Here is a 25,132-nt window from a genome sequence, read left to right on the forward strand (position 1 = left end):
ACGATGTCGTGCAAAACTCGTGCGAGAAAATGCGATATTTCACATTTTCCCCGCAAGATGGCACAACGTTCCGGAGGCAGGTAAGCCATCTGGAAACGGCCCTGGTTGCCTTTCTGGAGAGTGCAGTTGACTGGTGCTAGGTGGCTAGATACATCTGGGATATACAAAAGGATCTGAAATTCTGGGGCTTCATGAAGTCTTAGTATTCCCACGAGTTATAATCAGGGCTTTTTTTTCTGGGAAAAGAGGTGGTGGAAGTCAGTGTGTTGCCAGCACAGGGGACAACTCTTGGCGGGAGGTAGTACCCCTGGTACCACATGCATATGCACAAAGTGCGCATATGCTCCCAGGACTGCACAATGACATCACTTTGGGCCAGCTGGACGAAGGGGGATTTTTTTAAAAGTTTAAATCGCCCTCGGCGAAAATGGTCACGTGGCGGGTGGCCCTGCCCCCCTGCTGTCCAGACAGAGGGGAGTTTAGATTTCCCTCCGCACCGCTCCAGTGGCGCAGAGGGCAATTTAAACTCCCCTCTGTCTGGGGAGCAGGGGGTGGGGCCACCAGCCATGTGACCATTTTCAAGTGGTGCCGGAACTCCATTCCACCGCATTCCTGCTGGAAAAAAGCCCTGGTTATAATGTGTTAATTCCAGAAACCAGAGGAGACCACAGGCCTGAAGGTGAGTAGATTCCTGACCAATCTGAAGCTTGCATGAGTGTCTTATCCTGAGGAGATCAGTCTTGGCTAGTTGTGCTGAGAAGTTTGAAGTGGACAGTGTTCGTGTTTGGCAGGATTGGCCACTTCCCAGAGTTGCATTCAGAATGACCATTTCGCTTTTTCTCGGTACCCAGCTCGTGTCTCACTCTGAGTGCTCGCCAGATGCTGTGGGCCAGAACGCTGTTTCCAGCTTAGCCATGTTGGTATTTCAGAGGCTTCTTCATGGCTGAGGTGCCTCATTGCTTCTGCCTTCCTTAGACAGCAGTACGGCGGAGTGAGGGAAGTTCTCACTTGACTTGCCCACAAAAACATAGACTTCATTTTCTCACAAATATAAGATGAGGTGATAAAACTGATCCCGGGCTGGAATCTCATGGATTAATTTTGCTTCGTGATCAAAGATGGCCTGCATATAAAGTTAGTATATCCAGCTGGAATTCTGTCATCGAGTTCTTTAGCACAAGGAGCCAGGCGGCCTTAAGCAAGATGCCCACCGGTATCCTCTCTGATAGGCATGCTTCCTTGAAGCATGACTACATGTATATCACCCTCCTAGAGGTGGGAGGGGAACTAGTTGCCGAGCTTCTGCCTGCAAACTTGGGAGCTTTTCTCGGGGTGGAACATGGGGAAGGGAGCATCAAGCTACTTGGCGACATCATTTCCGGGTGAAGAACCAGAAGTGACTTCATTGTTTCATGCAACACACTAGGAATACTTCAAGTCTCGGTGGTGAAGAACATAACATGATGAAGACCTCTATGGTAAAGACCATAGAGCTTGAGGGAATGCCTAGAGCATTACTTCACTGGAAGTAATGTTGTTGTGTAGTGCACTGGTGCCCCCCCCCAATTTCTCCCCATCTCTCCATGGAGCAGTGGAGGGTGGAAGAGGAATGCTGGTAGGAGGTGGGCTGCCCTCAGCAGGGAAGTCACCACTCTGATTGGAACACAACTCTGCAATACATTTTTCTCCTGCCCTTCCTCCAAGTCGCTCAGAACAGCAGGCATAGGAGTTTCTTCCCACAACAACCTGGTGAAGTAGATCAGGCTAAGAGAGAGTGACCAGCCCAAGGTTACCCAGTTTGAACATCAGGTCCTGGACTAATCAACTCAAACCACTACATCAGACTAATTGGAATGTCGGGTAGGGAAGTCTGGACGGGAAGCCAAAAAAGGAGTGCGAAGGCATTGCACTCTGTTTCCTTTTCTTGCATGAAATGGGAGATTGCCCCAGAGAGATTGCAAAGGACCATCTCCCTTTCCTGGTGGGAACAGATGATCCAGGCCCTCTTCTGGTCTTCAGCCCTCAGCAGATACTCCACCAAGCCGACCCTTAGCTCTGGACCTAATGTGGGGGTCTGCCACGTGGAACTTTCACCCTAGAGAACCCTGCAATGAATTTACCACTTAACCTGCAGTTTGTCTGAGCTGGGCTCTGAAAGACATAACAAGAGAAACAGCCCTAGTCCAATGGGAATGGGCGGAAGGACTCTGGTGGAAGGTATTTAGAGGCTGATTCCACACACATTGGATAATGCACTTTCAATGCACTTTAGCAATCGTTTGGAAGTGGATTTTTTGTTTCCCGAACTAAAAATTCAGTTCCGAATGATCTCTAAAGAGGATTGGAAGTGCATTATCCAACGTATGCGGAATCAACCAAATTCTGACCAGACCAGGAAGAAGCTATTTCAGGGGTGGGGTGGGATGGAGTGAGGAGAGGAGAGGAGAGGAGAAGCTGTTGTAACCATGTCTTGGAAGAAACCATTCTTTGGGGAGGAAGGCTGAACTTCCGACCCAAGCGCTTAAAGCCTATGCGAAAGTATTAATATATATCTATATAATATTATTTGCCTAATGAATAATAAGCACAGTTTTTTTAAAAAACGGTGAAGCGAAGCACCACACTCGCATTGATTTTTTGAGCATGAGTGAGGGCAGCTTGCGGTTAGCGAAGGCGTGCCTACCTTTGGCGCTGCATTAGACATCTTCATGGTTAACACGTCTTGTGTGAATGAGAAGATAGAATGATCTTTAACAAGAAAAAAAATCTCTAGAACAACAAAAATTGATAGTTTACAGGGTTTTGTGAGTTTAAATGCCTTATATTTAACAATCATAATTTATGACTAACTTGTAGATATTGTGGGTTCTTATTTAATTATTTTTATAGTTGGGTTCTTTTTTGCATTTTTGATTATAATTTATTTATTTAGAAATTAATACTAATTTTTTTAATTGCTCCTCTATTACCTCATAATATTTTTTTTGCATAATTTCTGGGAATGGAATGCTTTGCATGTGTCGGTACTTTCAAAGAGTTTTAAAAAATGGGTGGGGCACATTTATCGTTTCAAAAACAAAAAAAATTCAGGGTGTGTGACAAACTGTATTACTCGTGGTGCTGTTACCTTGGAGACATTCCATAAAAAAAAAATGCAAACCTTTGATTCTGTATGCTGTGACATAGTGAAAACTCTGCAATATAGTGGCTGTGTTTTAGCGCACACACATGCACACATACACACACGAACATATATATGAATATGAATATTATTTGCACTCATCATCAAACTGGGAAGATCCACCCACTTCTGCCTTTTGCGCTGAGGGAAACATTGTGCTTATCCTCTAAACCAGGGCTTTTTTTCTGGGAAAAGAGGTGGTGGAACTCAGTGGGTTGCCCTTGGAGAAAATGGTCACATGACGGGTGGCCCCGCCCCCTGATCTCCAGACAGAGGGGAGTTTAGATTGCCCTCCATGCCGCTCCAGCAGCATGGAGGACAATCTAAACTCCCCTCTGTCTAGAGATCAGGGGGCGGGGCCTCCAGCCATGTGACCATTTTCAAGAGGTGCCGGAACTCCGTTCCCCCGTGTTCCAGCTGAAAAAAAGCCCTGCTCTAAACCAAATACAAGGAATGGATCTCTTGAGGAAAGCTTTGGATGAAATTCACAAAGGGACATTCCTTCCTCTGAGAATTGATGCCGGATCAAGGCCTGCCAGATGATTGGATATGACCACAAGTGGCTCATTGGGAGGGGGGGGGGCTCTGATCATGCTAGGATGCACGAAACCTTTAACGGAAAGAGGAGCTAACATGCTTTAAAGGTGAAAGGGGATTTGTTACATGGACGGGGTCTATTTGTGCAAATGTTCGTTCTGAAGAATCAGTGAGAGACGGAAGACTTTGCATCTGGGGCAGCATGTGATCCAAAAGCTTGGACACTGTTGCAAGCTAAGTAAGAGGGTGCTTAACACAAAAATCTTCTGAGGGAGGGGAAAGCTCCTGTCTTCCCAGATAGACATGTCTGCAGCCCTTTCATGTGTTTGTGAAGAAACTCCCTCGAGATCGCTCCATGAGTAATGCTGACTGAGGTGCGATGGGGACGTTAAGACGGCTGTTACTCACAGAATGTCTCTCTCCGGTGCCATTTGATACATGTTCTGAGTTCATTAATGGGTTTTTGAGCCTATTCCAGAGAATAGGTTTGTGTGCTGAGCAGTGAGGGCTTTCTCCTAGCATAAGCCGTTGGAGGCCTACTATGGCTGGGAGCAGTAAGAGACCCTGTTTTTCATCAATATGAGCAGAAAGCTGTCAGTAGGGGAGGGGAACCCAAAGTCTACAGCCAAAGGAAGCTCTCGTTGGTCTGAGATGTTCATGGTTTGTCAAAAGATACATTTTTTGATAAAAATCCTGTCAACTGGAGTCTCTTCGGAGTCGGTTTGAAATGGCTCCCCCTGAAACTCAGGAAAAAGCAAGGCAGAGGCACCTATTGTGCCTTGCATAGATGAAATCCTAAACAAGCAACAAAGAAAGTGGCAAGTCACAAGTGATGTTTGGAAGACTAGATGTTTGGAAGGCGTCACACTTTGCACACAATGAGCATCTGTCCCGGTTGTCTAGATCAGCCCTTATGGGTGGCCTTTTGTCTCCCTGTTCTAGAATGCATTGCAGTCTTAAGCCCAAAGTAAACATCGGTGCATACACTAGGAAAAGGAGGAAAATAAGGCTCTTCTTGATTGCTTGCTTTTAGATTACCTTTCTCTTATAGTTTGCATGTAAATCCTGCCTCTATGAATCTCTGTGTGCAAGACATCTTAAAGCCCAGCTACAAGAGACAAATTGCACAAGGAGGAGTACGTGAAGGGAGTTGCAGTGTTAGCTGGGAAGCTGAGTTTTAAAAGAGTTTGGAAGGCTTTGTTAATTTCCCCTCTCTATAGAGCCAGGGAGATCCCTGCTCAGAGGGTTTGTTCATTTCCTCTTTGCCTCTGTCAGTTTCACCTCCCCTTCTAAGGGGCAAAGAGGAAATAAACAAACCTGAGCAGGGATCTGTAGAGAGGGGAAATTGACAAAGCCTTCCGATTTCCTTTAAAACTCAGCTTTCCCGCTAACATTGCGACTCCCTTCACGTGCTCCTCCTTGTGCAATTTGTCTCTTGTGGCTTAGCTCTTACACAAGTAGGATTAAGCGAAAACTCTTAGACTTGTTCTCCCATGCTGAGTACGCATGCATTGCTAGGGAGACAGAGTACACTTGAATATAAGATTACACAGCAAGTAAGTCACTTGAGCATCCCGTGTAAGATGTCTTGTGTTGTGTAGAGAGACTCTCTGTGTGTACATCTGTTTGTATGAAAGAGCCAGCACATGTCCAATTTACAAATGAAACTGAGGTGAGGACCAGTACCCGGATGTGTGCATTGCATGTAATGTGGGAATAACTCAATGCCCATACAAAGAACAATCAAATGTGCACTGTATACAGATTGTATGTGCATTTACTTGCAACTTGTGAACAGGGGTTTTGTGTGTTCTGCAACCAGAAGTACAAAATCCATCATGGGTTTCCTGTTAGTCAAGGTTGGGACCACCAGCTCTTGGAAGAGTCTCTTTTTGCTCCGTGATTATATCCTGCACTTCCTTTTATTTGTGGGCATGCAGAGCAGTCAGTTGTTTATAAGACAGAAAGTTAACGGGTGTAGTTAAATAAAATATTGGACTGTTAGCTGATTCAATCAATGCTCCGAGTGAACTTGACACGGTGAAAGGGGCCATTTTTGACTGAACCGTGTCCTAAATTGTGTTCCGTTGACTTTGGCCTTGAGCATCCAATAGAAGCCATTGAGAACCAAACTAGCCCACGTCTGCACCTTTTCCCCTTTAATCTGCATAGCTCCGCCATCTTGATGCTAAAGAGTAACATTACTTGGGGCTTTTCAGTTCCGCAGAGAAAGTTTTGAGAATTTGATGACTGCAAGGTCCACTGCAGTTCTGTGAGACTAATACTTGACTGTCTTCTCTAGGCATTTTTTTAAAAAAAAAACATGCACCTACCACAATAGGGAATTGTTTGTTTATATCAAACCCAATGCAGTTCAAACACACCGTTTTCCCTCAGTGGCAGAGGAAAGTGAATGGATCGTCCGCCTTTTTTTTTTTGTACTCCTACTGCTGTTCTGTTGTGCTGTGCAACATTTTGCTACATAGACTATTTTATAGGCGAAAGCTAGAAAAAAATATTTATTATTAATATTAAAGCAATAGCGCATTTGGGGGAGGGGATCGAAGAGACATTAGAAATTGTGTAAATGCTTAGATTCCCTTTTGGTGGATTTTTTTGTACTTTATTTATAACTAATAAAATGAATTGCATTGCTAACTACTTCCCCAGAGTATTTGGTGGTGGTGTTGTGATAAGACCGATGGTGGGTTTTGTTAAAACTGGAGTCTGCGCCGTGTTTTTATTATTATTTTTATTTATTTATGTCATTTATAGTCTGCCTTTCTCACTGAGAGCCAAGCTACAAGTGACGCCTGACACAGGTTGGACACTTGTCAGCTTCCCTCAAGTTTTGATGAGAAATGTAGGCGTCCTGGTCTTGCAGCTGTAATGGAGAGCCAAGCTGTAAAACCAGGACACCTACATTTCCCATCAAAACTTGAGGGAAGCTGACAAGTGTCCAACCTGTGTAAGGCATCACTTGTAGCTTGGCTCTGAGACTCAAGGCAGATTACACACTGTGAGATTAGTACAGTCAATTTCAAGGACATTTCCATAAACAATGCCATAAGGTAAATAAACACAGGTTTCGTGAGACTCCAATACAGAGTTGAAGAAATGCTGAAACAGAACATAAACAATTCTAGGGCCGGCATTAGACAGCATGAAGCACAAGCAGCACATAGCAGCACATATTTAAAGCAACAGATTGCATATAAGACAACATAGTGGTGAGGTCTATGGTCCTTAACTCTAGCAAAACATCTGAGACCCCCTCCCTACAATACGAAAGCCTTTTTTTGAATAATTTGGTTTTTCATTGTTTTGGCTAGGAGAGTGGGGGCTCTCTGACCTCCTCAGGCAGGTCATCCTTCAGGGTAGGGGCAACCACCAAGAAAGCCTGTGAATGGGCTGCAGTTGTGACTGTTGCGCTATTGTTAAAGGCCAGGGCTGCCAAACAGCTGATATTTTAATGGCCCTGAAAACTCTGTAACATAAATAGCAACGAGATTTGGGCTGATTCTGCACACGTTGGATAATGCACTTCCAATCCTCTTTATAGATCATTTGGAACGGATTTTTTTGTGTGTGGAACAAAAAATCCAACTCAAACGATTGATAAAGGGCATTGAAAGTGCATTATCCAACGTGTGCGGAATCAGCCTTGGAGCAGCAAAAACAATAAAATCCGGATTATTCCAGGCTCCGCCCATGACTTGCCAAACACGCTGCCTTGGCTCCACCCATAAGTTGCCAGACTGTTCCTTGGCTCTGCCTCTGACTTGCTAGACATTGCTTTCATTCTTTCCTGATCCTCCCTGTCTGGCTCTCTTCATTGACCCCTTCCTGAAGGGTCAAGAGCCAGAGCTGCATAATCCAAAAAAGATAATCCATAGCAGCTCTTGCTATTGCTTCAATTTTCACATGGCAAAAAGGGGGCAGAAAAGGGTTCTAACATGGAACAGGAAGTTCTCAGACTAGAGGCAGGCAGCATCAAATAAAAGTATTCTAAGGAACGAGCCCCACCTGTACCATATTCGGGGATAACTTATGACATGGAATCGGAGTTGGAGAGGATTTAAGAACAGGAGATTGACTGGAAGCCATGGGTTTATCTCTTCCACCCAGCCTGTAGCCCCTGATGTGCAGCAATAATGTCACCATCATGTGCTATTTTCTAGTGACCTTGGAGGGGGGGGGGTAGGCCTGGTGTGGACTTCTAGCACAAGGGGCGATTCTGGGTACAGACTGACCTACTGTGAAGTTTGCATCCTTCCCAAATTCTGTGGCTGTTGTTTCCCAGCAACAGCCCCGGATTTGCTGCTGAATTTTGGTTTTTTAAATTGTATTTATAATCCGCTCTCCCCTCAGTGGGCTCAGAGCAGAGCACAACATATATCATAATAATAGAATAAAACATGGTAGCATACACCAAGATCAAAATATCTATAATACAGTTCACTTAAAAACAGCAGTGTACGTAATTGCACAATCCGTTGAAAAAAAATGCATGGGACCAGGTGGCCAGCTGCAGATACGGGGGCAGTCCGGAACAACCGTATCTGCTGATATGTATCTGTTTATCTGTTTACTTTATTGATACTCCACTTTTCTTTCCAATGGGGACTCAAAGTAGCTTGCAATATTATCCCCTCCATTTTATCCTCCCAACGTTGTGAGCTAGGTTGTTAGGAATGTGTGACTGGCCTAAGGTCACCCAGCAAGCTTCTACGGTGAAGGGAGGATTTGAACTCAGGTCTCCCAGATCCTAGTCCAATAGTCTACCTAGTGCTCTGCTCTGACTCTCAGTTTTCATTGTCCATCAGTCTAATGCAGAATCTAGCCAAGGATAATGTCCATGTTTTGTTGCTCTTGAGTAGAGGCGGACATAAATCAAAAAATGCACAAACTGGGCCAGTTCATGGTTCATGAAAACGTGGTTTGTGGGGCTGCGTTTTCCACAAACTCCATGACTTTTTTGCCCAGTTTGTGAGAGTCGTGAGCAGTTTGTGAAGCCAGACAGGCTGGCACTGCCAATCCATTAATTCCCACACAAAATGTGTGAAACTGACAGCCCCGTTCTCCTGTTGCCCACGAGTGGCTGGAGAAGGGGGATGTCTGTTTCAAATGCCCCTTGCTGGGTTCAGCTGATTGGCTGAAGGCAGTGTGGGATGTGTGAAACTGACAGCCCCATTCTCCTGCCACCTGTGAGCAGCAGGAGAAGGGGGCTGTCACTTTCACACACCCCGTGCCAGGTTCAGCCGATCAGCTGTGTGAAAGTGACAGCCCTGTTCTCCTGCCACCTGTGAGCAGCAGGAGAAGGGGGCTGTCACTTTCACACACCCCGTGCCAGGTTCAGCCGATCAGCTGTGTGAAAGTGACAGCCCTGTTCTCCTGCCACCTGTGAGCAGCAGGAGAAGGGGGCTGTCACTTTCACACACCCCGTGCCAGGTTCAGCCGATCAGCTGTGTGAAAGTGACAGCCCTGTTCTCCTGCTGCCAGCAAGCGGCAGGAGAAGGGGGCTGTCAGTTTCACACACCCCGTGCCAGGTTCAGCCGATCAGCTGTGTGAAAGTGACAGCCCTGTTCTCCTGCCACCTGTGAGCAGCAGGAGAAGGGGGCTGTCACTTTCACACACCCCGTGCCAGGTTCAGCCGATCAGCTGTGTGAAAGTGACAGCCCTGTTCTCCTGCCACCTGTGAGCAGCAGGAGAAGGGGGCTGTCACTTTCACACACCCCGTGCCAGGTTCAGCCGATCAGCTGTGTGAAAGTGACAGCCCTGTTCTCCTGCTGCCAGCAAGCGGCAGGAGAAGGGGGCTGTCAGTTTCACACACCCCGTGCCAGGTTCAGCCGATCAGCTGTGTGAAAGTGACAGCCCTGTTCTCCTGCCACCTGTGAGCAGCAGGAGAAGGGGGCTGTCACTTTCACACACCCCGTGCCAGGTTCAGCCGATCAGCTGTGTGAAAGTGACAGCCCTGTTCTCCTGCCACCTGTGAGCAGCAGGAGAAGGGGGCTGTCACTTTCACACACCCCGTGCCAGGTTCAGCCGATCAGCTGTGTGAAAGTGACAGCCCTGTTCTCCTGCTGCCAGCAAGCGGCAGGAGAAGGGGGCTGTCAGTTTCAAATGCTCCGCACTGGCTTCACACAATTGGATGAAGCCAGTGTGTGTGTTTTGAAACTGACAGCCTTCCTCTGCCACTTGCAAGCAACAGGGGAGGGCTGCGACTTTCAAACGCCCCGTGCTGGCTTCACCCGATCGGATGAAGCCAGCGTGGGGTGTTTTGAAACTGACAGCCTTCTTCTGCCGCTTCCGGGCGACAGGAAAAGGGGGCTATCCGTTTCAAACACCCCATGTCAGTTTCAGCAGCTGGCGCCAGGCACTTGAAATGCCACAAACCACGAACCACGAACCGATTCGTGAACCAGGGAAAGTTCATGGACGTTCGTGGTTCATGGTTCGTGGAACATGATGAACCACGAATCACGTGGTTCTTTTTTTCCCCAATTCGTGCCCGTGTCTAGTCTGGAGCAAAGGAATGTTAACAACAGCTAATGTTGCACTACGTTGTGTGAAACCCAGGGTGTCTACAAAGAGCACAAGAGTCTCAGGTAAGTTGTCATAGAGTGTTCCAGCCCCAGGGGATGCCTGCAGATGGCCAATGCAGGTGGATCAGAGCTCTTCTTTCACCATTTCCACTGCAAACGCTACTTTTTACTAGCACGCCACCAAGGCCCTGAAATCTGCATTGAAGGGACTGGGAAATTGCCTTTGAAGGTTGGGAACATTTTGCTGTGAAGACATTACGTGTCCCCAGTGCCCCCTTATTAGACACAGTCCATGGTGACATAACTTCCAGGCATGTCACAAGCACTCCCGCTGCATTGCTTGGCCTTTTTAAGACCCAAGAAAATTTACCCTCAATAGAACCACAATCTGATATTGCATCGAAGCACTGCTTCATCACTGAGGGAAGACACACTGCACAGTGTAACTGTGTATTGGTTTTATACCAGTTGTGGCTCTATCCATTGGCATGGAGCTGTGATTACTTCATTAGTCCTCCAGATTCCCCTTCCTCTCCCAGAATTGCATCATTCCCAATATTTTGGTGAAGAAGGAATAACATAAGACAGTTTAATGGTAGTAACAAAGTCAAGAGTAGCTATACTATCACCAAAAAAGAAAGGTAACACCTGAAGGCGAAATAGTAAAGAGTCCAGTAGCACCTTTAAGACTAAGCAACTTTATTGTAGCATAAGCTTTCGAGAACTACAGCTCTTTTTGTCAGATGCACCAAGAGAGCTATGATTCTCGAAAGCTTATGCTACAATAAAGTTGGTTAGTCTTAAAGGTGCTACTGGACTCTACTATTTTGCAACTACAGACTAACACGGCTAACTCTCTGGATTTGAAACCAGCGATCAGCTAATCTGTCAACTGGTCTACTAACAGCACCCTGAAGCTGAGATGGGATGCTCATGAAAGAAGCAAATCAGGAGCAGTGAGAAGAGCAGGGCTTTTTTTCAGCAGGAACGTGGTGGAACGGAGTTCCGGCACCTCTTAAAAATGGTCACATGGCCGGTGGCCCCACCCCCTGATCTCCAGACAGAGGGGAGTTGAGATTGCCCTCCGCACCGCCGAGTGGTGCAGATGGCAATTTAAACTCCCCTCTGTCTGGAGATCAGGGGGCAGGGCCACCGTCCATGGGACCATTTTCGCCGAGGGCAATTTAAACTTTAAAAAACTCCCCCCTTGTTCCAGCTGACCCAAAGTGACGTCATTGTGCGGTCTTGAGTTCCACCACTGAGTTCCACCACCTCTTTTCCCAGAAAAAAGGCCTTGGAGAAGAGCATTTAATTTCAACCCGCTCGGTTGAGGTTAGCATTGTCAAGCCATCCTTGCAATTTTCAGCTTCTTGGACCACGCCAATTTAATCCAGGTTTCCGTATTCTGTCAGTCAGAAGACATCAGTAAATGAGGAAGTCGCTGCAGCAAACAAGATTGCCATGCCTGGCCGCTCCACAGTGTCCCATCTGTCTTTGCCAAGAATGCCGTTCATTTTCGAGAAATATATGTAAATCCTTCCGCTGGAAAAGTTCCACAGGAATCTTATTACGCTTGCAGCATTAGTTGTTGTAGCAACGGGAATGGCTCTCAGGAGGAAAGTCAAAAGTTTAACACAGCAGAAAAAGAAAGAAAAAGAATCCAGACTCTTGCTCTTTTAATACTGACACCTTATTAGGCAGCTGCTACAGGGAACATTTTCTCAGTCCTGGGGTCTAGTCCATGTTTTATGCACTAGAGATCTATATCCCATCGGGTCATGTGGGGAATACTCGGGAGCACATGAAGGCCACAGTTGGCCCATTTGTACACATGGCCGCAGCTCAGATATGCCAGCTTGGGGTAGTGGCTAAGAGTGGCAGGACTCTAATCTGGAGATCAAGGTTTGATTTCCCACTCCTCCGCCTGAAGCCAGCTGGGTGACCTGGGGTCTGTCACAGCTATCTCAGAGCTCTCTCAGCCCCACCCACCTCACAGGGTGTTTTGTTGTGGGGATAATAACAACACACTTCATAAAGCACTCTGAGTGGGTGTTGAGTTGTCCTGAAGGGTGATATGTAAATTGGACGTTGTTGTTGTTGTTGTTAAATGCATGAAGCTGTTGGCAACTGAAGGCAAATCCCTGTATACTGCATGTGTCCTGTCAATAGACATGGTCTGAGACAGGGCTTTTTTTCATCTGGAACGCAGTGGAACACAGTTCCGGCACCTCCAAGCGGCACAGAGGCCAAGCAGTGCAGAGGGCAATCTAAGCTTCCCTCTGTCTGAAGATCGGGGGGTGGGGCCACCAGCCATGTGACCATTGTCGCCGAGGGCAATTTAAACTTTAAAAAACTCCTTCCTTGTTCCAGCTGACCCAAAGTGACATCATTGTGCAGTCCTGGGAGTGTGTGTGCTCTTTGCGCACGTGCATGTGGTACCGGGGCACCACCTTCCTCCAGGAGTTTCCCCCTGTGCTGGCAACCCACTGAGTTCCACCACCTCTTTTCCCAGGAAAAAATGCCCTGGTCTGAGAGTTCCATCAGAATGAGATGCAATTGAGACCGATTTGGATCAAGCGGTGGCACACAGGGAGCGGTCTTAAAGCTTTTCTCCTGAACCGTATTCCTGATCCCAAACAGCCCTGGGTAGCAACTGTTTCCCTGCAGAGATGGGCTACCCATATATTTTCCCAGCAGGGCACAGAGCAGTGTGCCAAGGCCATTTCAGGTCAGGAAAACTCAGGGAGTGGTCAAAGCCCTCTCTGCCCGTATGCCAGGGTCCTGATCTCAAACATACCCAGGAGTTAAGTTCAGAACCTGAATCTTCCAGGCAATTTCTGATGAATAGGATCTGAACAGACACAAAGAATTTGTAACGTGTGAATTGACCCTAAATCAGTCCATCTAACCCATGATGACCATCTAGTTTGATCGGTAGCAGCTCTCTGGTGGAATGGATGTTTCCTGCCTTGTGCCTTAAAAGGGTCTTCATTTATCTACTCAGCACGGGGATCAGACCTGAGACCGTCTGCACAGCGGGCATGTGCTCTAAGCTAAGAAGCCTCCCTGTGGTTTTTCTGTTTTCTTTGCAGCTATTTCCTGTACCTGCTGTTTCTATGGAAGAAAAAACTGTGGGAATGAGAGACAATCCATACATTATACAGGTGGGAAAATGGAGGTAGAAAAGAATTGTGTTTGCCAGCCTCCTCCACCGGAAATCTCCTGGACGGATCTCCACAGAGATCAATTCTCCCGGAGAAAATGCAGCTTTGAAGGGTGGACTCTATGGCATTATACCCTGCTGAGGTCTCTCCCCTACTCAAACTATGCCATCTCCAGGGCCCACCCCCAAATCTCCTGGAATATCTCAAGCTGGAGTTGCCAGCCCTAGGAGGGTCAATGAACTAAGAGTTCAGACTGCAAGTGCGGGGAACAGTCCTATTTTTGAAACTCCCCTATATAAAGAAAGGCCTTGCTGTTGTAAATCACACATAAAGGCTATGCAACATGTTTCCAAGGAGGTAGTTCAGTACAAGCAAGAAAATATATTTTATATTAAAAATATATATTTTTATATATATATATATATATATATATATATATTACACATACACACACACTCCATAGTCTGACATGGTACAATCCCAGATTCGCTCACCTCTGTCTAAGACCCTGGGTTGCATAGTGTGTCAAGCGGTTGGAAGCCCTCGGCAGCTATTTCTGGAATGTTCCAGCAGCATTCAATCCCTTCCAGTTTTGTCTCCAACGGATGTTATCAATTAGCTTATGCACGAGGGTATGATTTCATCTCCCTTCTATCATTTTCTTCTTTTTCACATTCCTTATTTTTCTTCTCGTTTAAGTCGCAGCATCTCTTTTACTGTGCAGTCCTAAAACAGAATTATGCTCTTCTAAGCCTGTTGACTTCAACCGATTTAGAAAGATGCAGCTCAGTTTACAATTGCACGGTTTGTTTATTTGAGGGGAGTAATGTTATAAATATTGTTCGTTCATTATGGCAGTTAACTCCTTTCCTACTGCTATGTCTGCTGTATATTGGGTATTAGAAGGGATGTATAAACAAATTATATCCTAATCATTATCTAAATGTAAGTAGGTAATACAATATTTTCCAAGCATCCTTCCTCCTGGGATAGTATTGCTAGATTGCCTTCAATGAAAGCAAAGAAGAGAGAATCACGGAAAGCAACAGCCAAACAAGAAAACATGCCATGATCGACTTACTCAAGCATCAAGTTAAGCTAGGTTATAAGAACAATAAAGAATCATTACAATCTTTTTTGAAGTGTCATTTATAAGCAATCGTCATTTATAAGCAATCTTTTAGCCATCAAGAGAATACTTAGAACATTTATAAGTCTTACAAGCAGAGCTTTTTTTCAACTGGAGCACGATGGAATGGAGTTCTGGCACCTCTTGAAAATGATCACATGGCTGGTGGCCCCACCCCCTGATCTCCAGACAGAGGGGAGTTTAGATTGCCCTCCGTGCCACTGGTCACTGGCACGGAGGGCAATCTAAACTCCCTTCTGTCTGGAGATCAGGGGGTGGGGCCACCGGCCATGTGACCATTTTTGCCAAGGGCGATTTAAACTTTAAAAAACTCCCCCCTTGTTCCAGCTGACCCAAAATAATGTCATTGTGTGGTCCTGAGTTCCACCACTGAGTTCCACCACCTCTTTTCCCAGAAAAAAGCACTGCTTACAAGTCAACCACCCCAGTAATGCAAAAAGGTACAATCATGTGTTTCTAAAGTGCATAGTGCTAGTGGTTGATGTCCTCAATCACAAATTTGTATTATGTAGTAGCAGCAATTCCAAAGTGCTAGGGCCTGTATAAAGTGTCCATGCTTCTCTGAGTAACTATAATAGACAGGGGTTTTTTTCAGCTGGAATGCGGTGGAACGGAGTTTTGGAACCTCTTGAAAATGGTCACATGGCTGGTGGCCCCGCCCCCTGATCTCCAGACAGAGGGGAGTTTAGATTGCCCTCTGCGCCGCTCCAGATGGCAATCTAAACTCTCCTCTGTCTGGAGATCAGGGGCTGGGCCATCAGCCATGTGACCATTTTTGCCAAGGGTGATTTAAACTTTTAAACCCCCCCCCTTGTTCCAGCTGACCCAAAGTGACATCATTGGTCCTGGGAGCATGTGCTCACTTTGCTCACGTGCATGTGGTACTAGGGGCACCACCTCCCACCAAGAGTTGCCCCTTATTCTGGAAACCCACTGAGTTTCACCACCTTTTTTCCCCGAAAAAGGTCCTGTGTGGCAGTATACCTTTCAGAGGTTTCTCCCCAAACCCCGTCCTCCCCAGCTTGCACCCCCAAATCTCCAGGCATTTTCCAATCTAGGCTTGGCCATTCTACTCCCACAGCAGACAGAAGGGTGCAGGTGGTAGGTTTACATGATAAAAGCAGACTGGATGCTAAAAGAGACAAACAGACTCTGCTGAGATTTGGCTGAAGCACAGAGCATATGTGTCTGTGGGGAAGAGAGCAATCTCTCTCTGAATACCTGATGTGGGGTAATAGGTTGCCCCCCCAGTATACCACTAGGCCTCCCCATGCACACTGTCAATATTTGTAAACAAAGCAAGTGCTACAAAAATTTCACGACTCTCCTGTGTTCTCTTCTCCAAAGGGACTCAGCTCAGGTAAGCACTTCGGGTTCCCAGGTGACCACCAGTGGTGGACAAACTCCTGGGGGTTTGCCCCTTTGCTTGCAAATCCACCAATAATAAGTGGGAGGTGGGAAGCCCCCCAGAGATTGCCGGCCACCAGTAGGCATTCTGGGATCACGCGCCATGTGCACTCCAGGGTGTGTGTGTGTGTGAAGACATCACTTCCTGACATTGTTGCACTTGCCATAGGTGTGCTCTCATGCATCACTGGAGACAATTTTGGCCCCAAATGGGCCAGAATTAGCCCCGCACAAAGCATGAGAGCATTCCTGTTGTATGCGTGATGATGTCACTTCCTGGAAGTGACATCATCACACAAGTGCTGGGAGTGCACATGTGAAGACAGACACATGAAAGGCAGAATGTAAGTGCCAGGTCCCCCCCGCACTTGCCGCCTGGAGGATAAGGGGACCTGGCAACTCTACAGTACCCCTGGAACTTTTCACTGGCCCTCACAGAAGCACAGTACATGGAACATTATTCTGAACCAGACTAGCCGAGTACTGCATGCTACAACTAGCAGCAGCTCTCCTAGGTTTACAGCACAGTTCTTTCCCCCAGCTTTGCTAACTGAAATCTTTTTAACTGAAGAAGACAGAAACTTCATATTCGGCCTTCTGCGTGCAACGCATGTATTCCGCCATTGAGCTGTGGTTCTTCCAGTAGCCTTGGATGGAGAACCTCAATATCTATCAAGTGTTCCCTCATCTCAAAGGGTGTTCTTAGTTGCTTAGGAGAGCTAGCATTCCTAGTGGTTAGAGCGTTGGACTAGAATCTGGGAGTCCCAAGTTGGAATCTCCACTCTGCCATGGAAGCTTGGGCCAGTCACACCCTGTCAGCCAAACACAAGGATGTTGTGAGTATTCAGTGGCGAAGGGGAGAATGTTTGGGTCTCTGTTAGGGAGAAAAATGGGGTATAAATGAAGTAAATAAATAAATAAGTAAAAACTGAAGGCAAGTACTCCCGAACCACTCCATTAGATCTCTAGATGGGGCATGACTGTCTCGTCATTAGGAATTTGTCAGTGTCTACAATTAAATACAACAACTGGTTTAAAAGAAACTTTATTAGCATTTCAGAACCACTCTGCGGTCTGGCAAAGTTAAAATGACCCCATAGCACACACTGGATTTTTTTTTTAAACCAGAAAAAGGGTTTGATATTTTTCATGTATTTTAAAAAGTACATATTTTCTTCTTTTACAAAAAGTTAAACCAAATGGTATTTCTTATTAAAAATTCTGGAATAAGAAGTTTTGGAAATAACACACACTTCTAACAAGTTTCTAACAAGTTTTTGAAATAAAACACACTGCTAAACAGCTTCTATAGCTAACAGGTATGCAAAGGGAAGCAAAGCAAGTATAAAGATACCCTGGATTAAGAATAATTTATAAAAAATTGGGCTTGTTTTTTTTAAAAAAGAGGTTTTGAAGAAAATTAACATTTTTGATGGATTTTTTTTTGAAACTATGAAGTTGCCCAAGCTCCATGTTATAAGCCTGTTAAAACAAATGGATAGTTTTGTATTATAACCCTAAAATGGCATGTTTTAACACTAATAACATAATAATAACATTCGATTTATGTATTGGAAATTCATTTTGGAATGAGAAAGAATTGGAATAGATATCCAGACTAGAGACTCCAGAACAGAAATCCCATTGCCAGATGAGGCTTAAACCCTGCAAAAAACCGTGTCCTTAACACTGCAAGATACGGTGACTAATTCCGTGGGAACACCTCTCTCCACATTAACCCATCTCCTCTGTTCTCATCCAGCCACTTCCCACAGGGGAAGTTTGTGGTCACGCCGGTAGCCGAGTTTGTGATCTCAACCCGTTCCACCAGCCACCCAGATGATATGCCAGTATTGTCATGCTCAATCCGGACTTTTTTCAGCTCCCCAAGTTCGAGGATTTCCAGGTAGAACCGGTTATCTTTCCCTCGCTCAAAGAGGTTGCGGTGCTTCTGCTTCAGAGAACGCTTGCCCGAGTCCCCGTTTGCTCCAAAGATGGTGATGAAGACATTGGCGTCCGTACCGGCTCCCTTCTCAAACCCTGTTACCACAATGACTTCGTATTTGACTGGCACCATACTCCGCGCTTTGCTGGCAAAGCTCTCGATCACCTTGGCGCACTCAAAGACTTTGCAGTCACCCCTCTTGCTGCGGAGTGGGATTTTTGCATTGCACCTGAAGAAATACCTGCCGGAGGAAAAGAATGGAACCTTCAATTTGGAAGGATATTTTTGTTAAATTGTGTACCAGAAGAAATTGAAAGAGATCAGAAATATTGTATAATCCATGGAGTAACAGCAGCAAGAACTCTATTGGCATCCTTCTGGAAAAGAGCAATAATACCCCGAGAAGAAGAGTTGATAGTGAAGATAATAGAAATGCAGAAATGGACAAACTAACTTCATTAATGACAGGACAAATAGAAGAAGACTTTGCAGTCCCATGGACACCATTTTTGAATGGATAAAAAATAAGTATACTGACTTGAATGTAGTAACTATATGAAGACACTACTGTAATGTGTTATTAATGAGTACAGTTAAATGTTTGATAAAATGTTATGTGGAAAGGACATAGATAAGTAGAATTCTAATTCGAGCAGACTCTATAATATATATTTGATATTCCCTCCCTCCCTTTCCCCTTGTCCTCCCCTATTCTCATATGAGAAAACTAATAAGAAGCTATTTAAAAAAATTTGGAAGGATTAACGGCTTGCCTTTTAGACAAATATTTTGCATTTTTGCTTTTGCTTGGTGAGGAGGAGGCACGCACTCGTTAGTGAGCATTTTTCTGGTAATCTCGGTAGGCAGAATCAGGGCTTTTTTTCAGCAGGAACACGGTGGAACGGAGTTCCGGAACCTCTTGAAAATGGTCACATGGCTGGCGGCCCCGCCCCCTGATCTCCAGACAGAGGGGAGTTCAGATTGTTCTCCGCACCGCTGAGCAGCGCAGAGGGCAATCTAAACTCCCCTCCGTCTGGAGATCAGGGGGCGGGGCCACCAGCCATGTGACCATTTTCTCCTAGGGCAACCTACCGAGTTCCACCACCTCTTTTCCCAGAAAAAAAGCCCTGGGCAGAATGGTTGTTACCCTTCTTCTGTAAGAATTCCTTTTGTTGCCAAAATCCCACAACATGCCATGCCCTGTCAATGCACGTAGCTTGCTTTCCCCATGTTTCCCACTCCTGAAATTTCACAGCCTCATCCCAAGAAATTGACTTCCAGACTATTCCATGATGTTCACTAGAAAAATGGGAACCCTATGGTGTATAAATGAATATTTAGGATAAGGATTTATGCTTTGACACAAGAACATTTCGTGGCACAGCTTTGAAACCACGTGGACTTCAGTCAGAACGTTGAGAAACTCTGTTCGTAATTTGAGAAGACATGGAGTGGCCTGCGTCAGTGGCTATTTATCACCTTTGCATCCTGCCTCTTTTCCAGGGTGCAGGTGGTCTCCCATTCAGGCCCTGACCAGCTCCAGGCTGGCTTCACTTCAGCACTGGGTTCCCGTCCCTTGGTTGGGGGATCTTCCACCCCAGCTCCCATTGCGTACCGCCACTCCAAGCGGCTGAGGAAGAAAAGTCACCTAACGGGAACTCTTGTGACAACCAAGTGGTACTGTGGTAAAGTCACCAGGATTTTTTTTAAAAAAGAATGTACACTAGGACCAAAATTTGGATTCAGAATTTGGAAGTGTGACCCTTTTGATACAGAATTTAATGAATTCTGAATCATTCTAATATTTGGATATTAGCATAACATCAGAGAAGAACTAAACGTGGTCCGATGCTGCTGGTGCTGGACCTGGGCAAACACTATGAGCAGCAGGAGCAAGTAAACTGGAGCAGATGGGAAGCCTGGGCCAATTCCACATGGCTTACCTGAAGCCGGGACGTTGCGCAATGTTGCGGATCATGCCGGAAAAAACGCAAAAGATTGTGTTTTCTTGCGCGAATTTTCGCGTGAGAAAACGCGATCTTCCACATTTTTTCCGGCATGATCCACAGCATTGCACAATGTTCAGGCTTCAGGTAAGCCGTGAGGAATCAGCCCTGCTATCCCAACCATACTCCAAGGGAACCTCAGGGAAGCTCAACAGTTGGCGGATGGCTTTATGGAAAACCAGTTGGGAGAAGACCCATTCACTGGGCACACCACTGAGCGCCAGCACATCACTCTCACCACTACCGTATCCAGACCCTCACAGACCAGTTCTTCATCCAGGAAGCCAATGAGTCAATCTCCTTCGGCTTGCAGAGGGTTCCTGATGCCCTTCACATGTGTCAGCCTCCTCTACCATGCTAATAGTTCACCATGTTGTCCAACAAGCACATTGTCCCCTAAAACAGTACCTGCTACATCAGAACAATCAGGAAAAAATTGATAATCTCTCTCTCTCACACACACACACACACACACAAAGTGTGCACAAAGTCTGTAAATCTATCATCTATTATCTAAATCTTATCAAAACTTTATCCTTATGCCTAACACCTAAAAGTGGCCTAATCTAAATATTAAATTTCCTAGCACTCTACAACCTAATTTATCTATGAATCTACTGATTCAAACTCTTATTCTTAAATATTAAGTAAATATATATACTAAAGATAAAGAGGGAATCAAATAAAGAATGAAGAAGTACAGGGAAGACTGCTTTCGCGTGCAGAGCATTAATTAGTAGTTAACTATCTGGGCACGTCAGGAGGATTCTAAAACAGCTCTGCCCTCCTTTCAGTTGGTAAGGACTAACGTGAAAGCCCTTGCTGTTATCTGTCTCTGCTCTGGCATTCATTAAGTGCAGATAGGTATCAGCTGAGAGCCAGTTTGGTGTAGTGGTAAAGAGTGGCAGGACTCTAATCTGGAGAGCCAGGTTTGATTCCCCACTCCTCCGCTTGAAGCCAGTTGGGTGACCTTGGGTCAGTCACAGCTCTCTCAGAGCTCTCTCAGCCCCACCCACTTTACAGGGTGATTGTCGTGAGGATAATAACAACACACTTTCTAAACCGCTCTGAGTGGCCATTAAGTTGTCTTAAAGGGCAGTATATAAATAGTATGTTATTATTATTGCTGGCTTTCCTCCCACCCCAGTTTCCCCCTTGGTAATCAGGGATAATCAGGGATAGTCTTAGCTAATGGCAACTGGGCAGCTGCCCCAGGACCTGAACTGGGGTGGCCCAACTCCCCATGATAACAATGGTGGGAAGAAAAAGGATCCCAATGCTGCTGCTTGAACTCACTCCATTGAGGGCTCGGACTGCCCACTCACAGCAGCAGGTGATCGAGTCCACACCACCCAAGGCTAGGGCAACCCGTTTGCTGGTGGCCCCTCACAATCGCCTCACCAGGGGCTTAGGCAGCCAACTCTGGGGTAGTGGCCACTCACACCCAGCCATCCATAGGTTGGGCAGCTCTCTCTCTCCTTTCTTATACAGGGCAAGGGTCACCCCTTGCATGCCCCTGGTGTGGGAGTAGTCCCGGTGGGGTGGGGGGGCATGATTCTGTGACCCCGTGCTGGAATTCTGCTCCAGGTTCCAGAATCTCTAATACCACCCTGCTGGTGAGCCAGTTTGGTGTAGTGTCACGATGCTGGCAGCATCTGCCGTACCCATACCGGGGTGCGTGTGGGGCTGGAGGTTATGATGTTATGATTATGTGTTGCAGCTGTGTTTGTTTTCTCTCCCAGGGTGTGAATTCTTCCTGCAGTTATCTCTCTTAGATGATGCTTGCTCCTAGCCGCTGGGAAAGGAGCCCACATAACCTTGAACCCTGTGTCCTCCCCTGTGCACATAGTCCCCAGCAGAATTAGTCAGCCTCTAGGAAGGGCGGGGGGAATGTTAACCTGTAAATGATACATGCTCTTGATTCTTGGTTGTGCCTCATTCCTGACAATAAACTTTGTAAGATCCTCATACTAGCAACTTTTCAATAAAGCTGTATTAACCCAGTGGAGTCTTTTGGAAAGCTACTTGGCAGGTCCTTACATGTTGCAATTAAGAGCTAATCGGGAAAGCCGGGTTTGATTCCCCACTTCCCCACCTGAAGCCAACGGGATAGCCTTGGGACAGTCACAGCTCTCTCAGAGCTCTCTCAGCCCCACCCACCTCACAGAGTGATTGTTGTTTGGATAATAACAACACACCGCTGAGTGGGCATTAAGTTATCCTGACGGGCAGTATATAAATTGAATGTTGTTGTTGTTATTGTTATTATTATAAAAACATAGCAATACCGACCAGGGAACACTCAACCACCTGCCCCAACACTCTCGATACCAGGTTTTCTGGGGAATATGTTTCACTTTCACTTCCTTAGCAGCCCATCCTGCTTTTCACAGGAACCAGTGGGATTCTGAATATTCGGAATTATTCCGAATACTAGGGATAATAAAATTTCAATTCAGAAATATTCAGAATGTTCTGAAGACAGCATTCTTTGCTGAATTCTGAATATTTCTGAATGGCACGTAAGTCCTTTTTGCATGGCAACTTGAGTCTAGGGCTGTTTCCTCATGTCCTTAGAGATACAGTTCATCCTTGGAACTGTGGTGGCTTTTCTCCAAGCATGCACACCTTTTCGTTTGACAAATGTGTACGTATTTTTTTTTAACCCGGTTTTCTGCATCTTTACCGGGACCACACTTGCTTCAATGTTTTCGTTTGTTGCAGGTTTCCAGTGGTCTTTTTTTTTTTTTTTTGCATTTTCTGGCATATGGATTTGAAGCATTTCTAAAGAAAACTCATCCTCCCTTCTTAATCTCCACTCAGTTCTTCCCCCGAAGCTCTTGCCTTTCCTTCTTCATATTTCTGTTCAGCCACAGAATTCTTCTTGCAAGAGTAGCTGCACGCAATTGCGCATGTGCAAAGTAAAAAAAACAAATTTAAAACAGGGACGGGAGCTCTTTTAGTCTATGATGACGGAAGTGCCTGACCTCCCCTCCAAAACCACTTTTTAAAAAACTGTTTGGAGGTTTTCCTGCAACCTCACTACCCAAAGTAAGCACTCGTGGGTACTGCACGTGGAGGATGAGTTGTCGTGGTGACTCAGCAAAACACAAAGAAGGCAGGAACAACGGGCCATGTGGAAACGGCCTGGATTGTAACTTATCGCTGCTCATCCTCACTCTTTGTTCAGGATTGTGGTGGCCAACCTTTTCAATACAAGTCAAGTCCACAGTCTGAGATCCATTCTGGTGTGTAAGATAGTATGCACTTGGGTAGCCCCTTGAGAAAATTTGAGTTTGGTCTCGAATTGCCTGCTGTGGGACCCACTAAATCAAAAGTATCCTACTGGGAGTGTCCAGCAGCCTGGTAGGTTCCCCGACACCCTTCTGTTTTTCCTGCCTGCCTGGGGCTTGCCCAGTTTCCCAAAGCTCAGGCCTTGAGACATGGGGGTGCTGTGGGGGTGATGATGAGGGTAGATAGTTGGGTGTCCATTGGAAGGGGACTCTGGAAGCGGAACTCAGCTGTACCTGGTGGCTGAATGGCGGAACCTGCTGAAGTGGAGCTAGTAGGAAAAGTTTCCTAACCAAGCAGAAAACAGACCTCTGGGTTCTGGCCAATCTCCCTGAGATTTTACTCCTTCCACTGGATACTTTGAGAACAACACTCATCTCAAACTGGTGAACCTAAAGAGGAATTGTTTTACAGTAGAAATTAGGGTTGCCAACACTCATTGGGAAATTCCTGGAGATTGGCGGGCGGGGGGGGCGGACCTAAGGAAGGTAAGGTCCACCCATAGAGTCCTCCCCACAAAGCAGCCATTTCTCTAGGGAAAATGATTTCGGTAATTTGAGATCAGTTACAACTGTGGGCAATTCTCCAAAGACTAACAGTGCAATCCTAAACAAATGCACACCCTTTTATGCCCTTTGAGTTCAATTGACTCTGGGCCAAGCTACACATGACGAATGACACTTGAACGGCAAGTGGATTGAGTGGAGGGCAAGTGAACAGGGAGAAATACACTTGCTGTTCAAGTGTCATTCGTCATGTGTAGCTTGGCCCTTAGAAGGGTATAATTCTGATTAGAATTGCACTGTGTACATCTTTTAAAAATGGCATTTTTTAACCCCCCTGTTCCCATATTCTCCCCCCCTCCTCTGTCGGTAGGTCTGCTGACGGCGGATTCACTTCAATCATCTGATGAAGTGGCCTGCAGCCCACAAAATCTAAATGCTGTAATAAATCCATTAGCCTGGAACGCACTGCAAGTTGTGTTTGCTCCAGCAGACGACCACGGCCACCTCCCTGGAACTTTTTAGTCTTGGAGATGATGTGTTTGGTCTAATCTGCTGGACGAGGGGAAAGATAAGAAGCCATGGATCAAAACAGTGGTCTATTTTGTTGAACGTTCCTCTTCTGACAGGGGCAGACCAGATGAAACAGGAAAGCCCCAATAGTAGAGCAAACAGCAGGCCCAGTTCTGAAATGGAAGGCAGGACTGCAGGCGTGAGTATCTGCTATTTCCAGGACCCCAGGACCTCTCCCAAATGGCCAAAAATGGTTGTACTTGAGGCACTCATCCGCTTGCCTGGTCTCCCACTATGAATGAAGGCCTCCCGCTGGAAAAAGAATGAGTGATGTTGCCATATCACTTCTGGATAAAACCTGGAAGTGACATAGGATAGCTCTAGGAATCACCTGAACCTCTATGGTTTCTAGAGTTTCAGCAAAGTTGTGTGCACCCCCCCCACCCCGTGCTCCTGCCCGAACCTTCCTGCTGGTTGCCGGGCAACCCTGGGCCCACCCCCTGCCATGCATGCATTTCTTCACTGACAGCCACTTACTGGTTGCAAAGTTCTGTCTCTGTAACGACAATCTCTTTGACATGCCAATAGACCTCTGGCTTGGTGCTCGATTTTGATTTCTTTCCATCTTTGGGGCAGTGACCAACACAGATGGCTGCAATATCGCTGACATTTTTTGAAGAAAACTGGAATTCATCTTTTGCTCCTCTGCAGGGACGAAACACACACACACACTCCACCAAGTAAACATTTTTAATTAAGATGGCACTGACCTACAATCACTAGTGACATGACGATGTGAATTAATTTTTATGAGGCTGAAAATGTGGGGGAAACCCACCGTTTATCTTGTAATTATTTAGCACAAAAAGAGGATGGGTGGATGGGTAGAC

The 25,132-nt window shown here is 46.0% G+C and overlaps 1 protein-coding gene across 1 annotated transcript in view; it reads right to left on the reverse strand.

Annotated features, from left to right (window-relative positions):
- Positions 1–17,689: 17,689 nt before the first annotated feature.
- Positions 17,690–25,132, reverse strand: part of LOXHD1 (lipoxygenase homology PLAT domains 1) — a 222,286-nt gene continuing 214,843 nt past the window's right edge. Inside the window, exons 41-42 of the mRNA XM_054986641.1 lie at positions 24,780–24,947; positions 17,690–18,170 (exon numbers count right to left, since the gene is read on the reverse strand). Coding sequence (XP_054842616.1) covers positions 17,690–18,170; positions 24,780–24,947 — 649 coding nt within the window. The remainder of the gene's footprint in view (positions 18,171–24,779; positions 24,948–25,132) is intronic.

Source organism: Eublepharis macularius, chromosome 8 (genome assembly GCF_028583425.1).
Source record: "Eublepharis macularius isolate TG4126 chromosome 8, MPM_Emac_v1.0, whole genome shotgun sequence".
NCBI classification, from domain to species: Eukaryota; Metazoa; Chordata; class Lepidosauria; order Squamata; family Eublepharidae; genus Eublepharis; species Eublepharis macularius.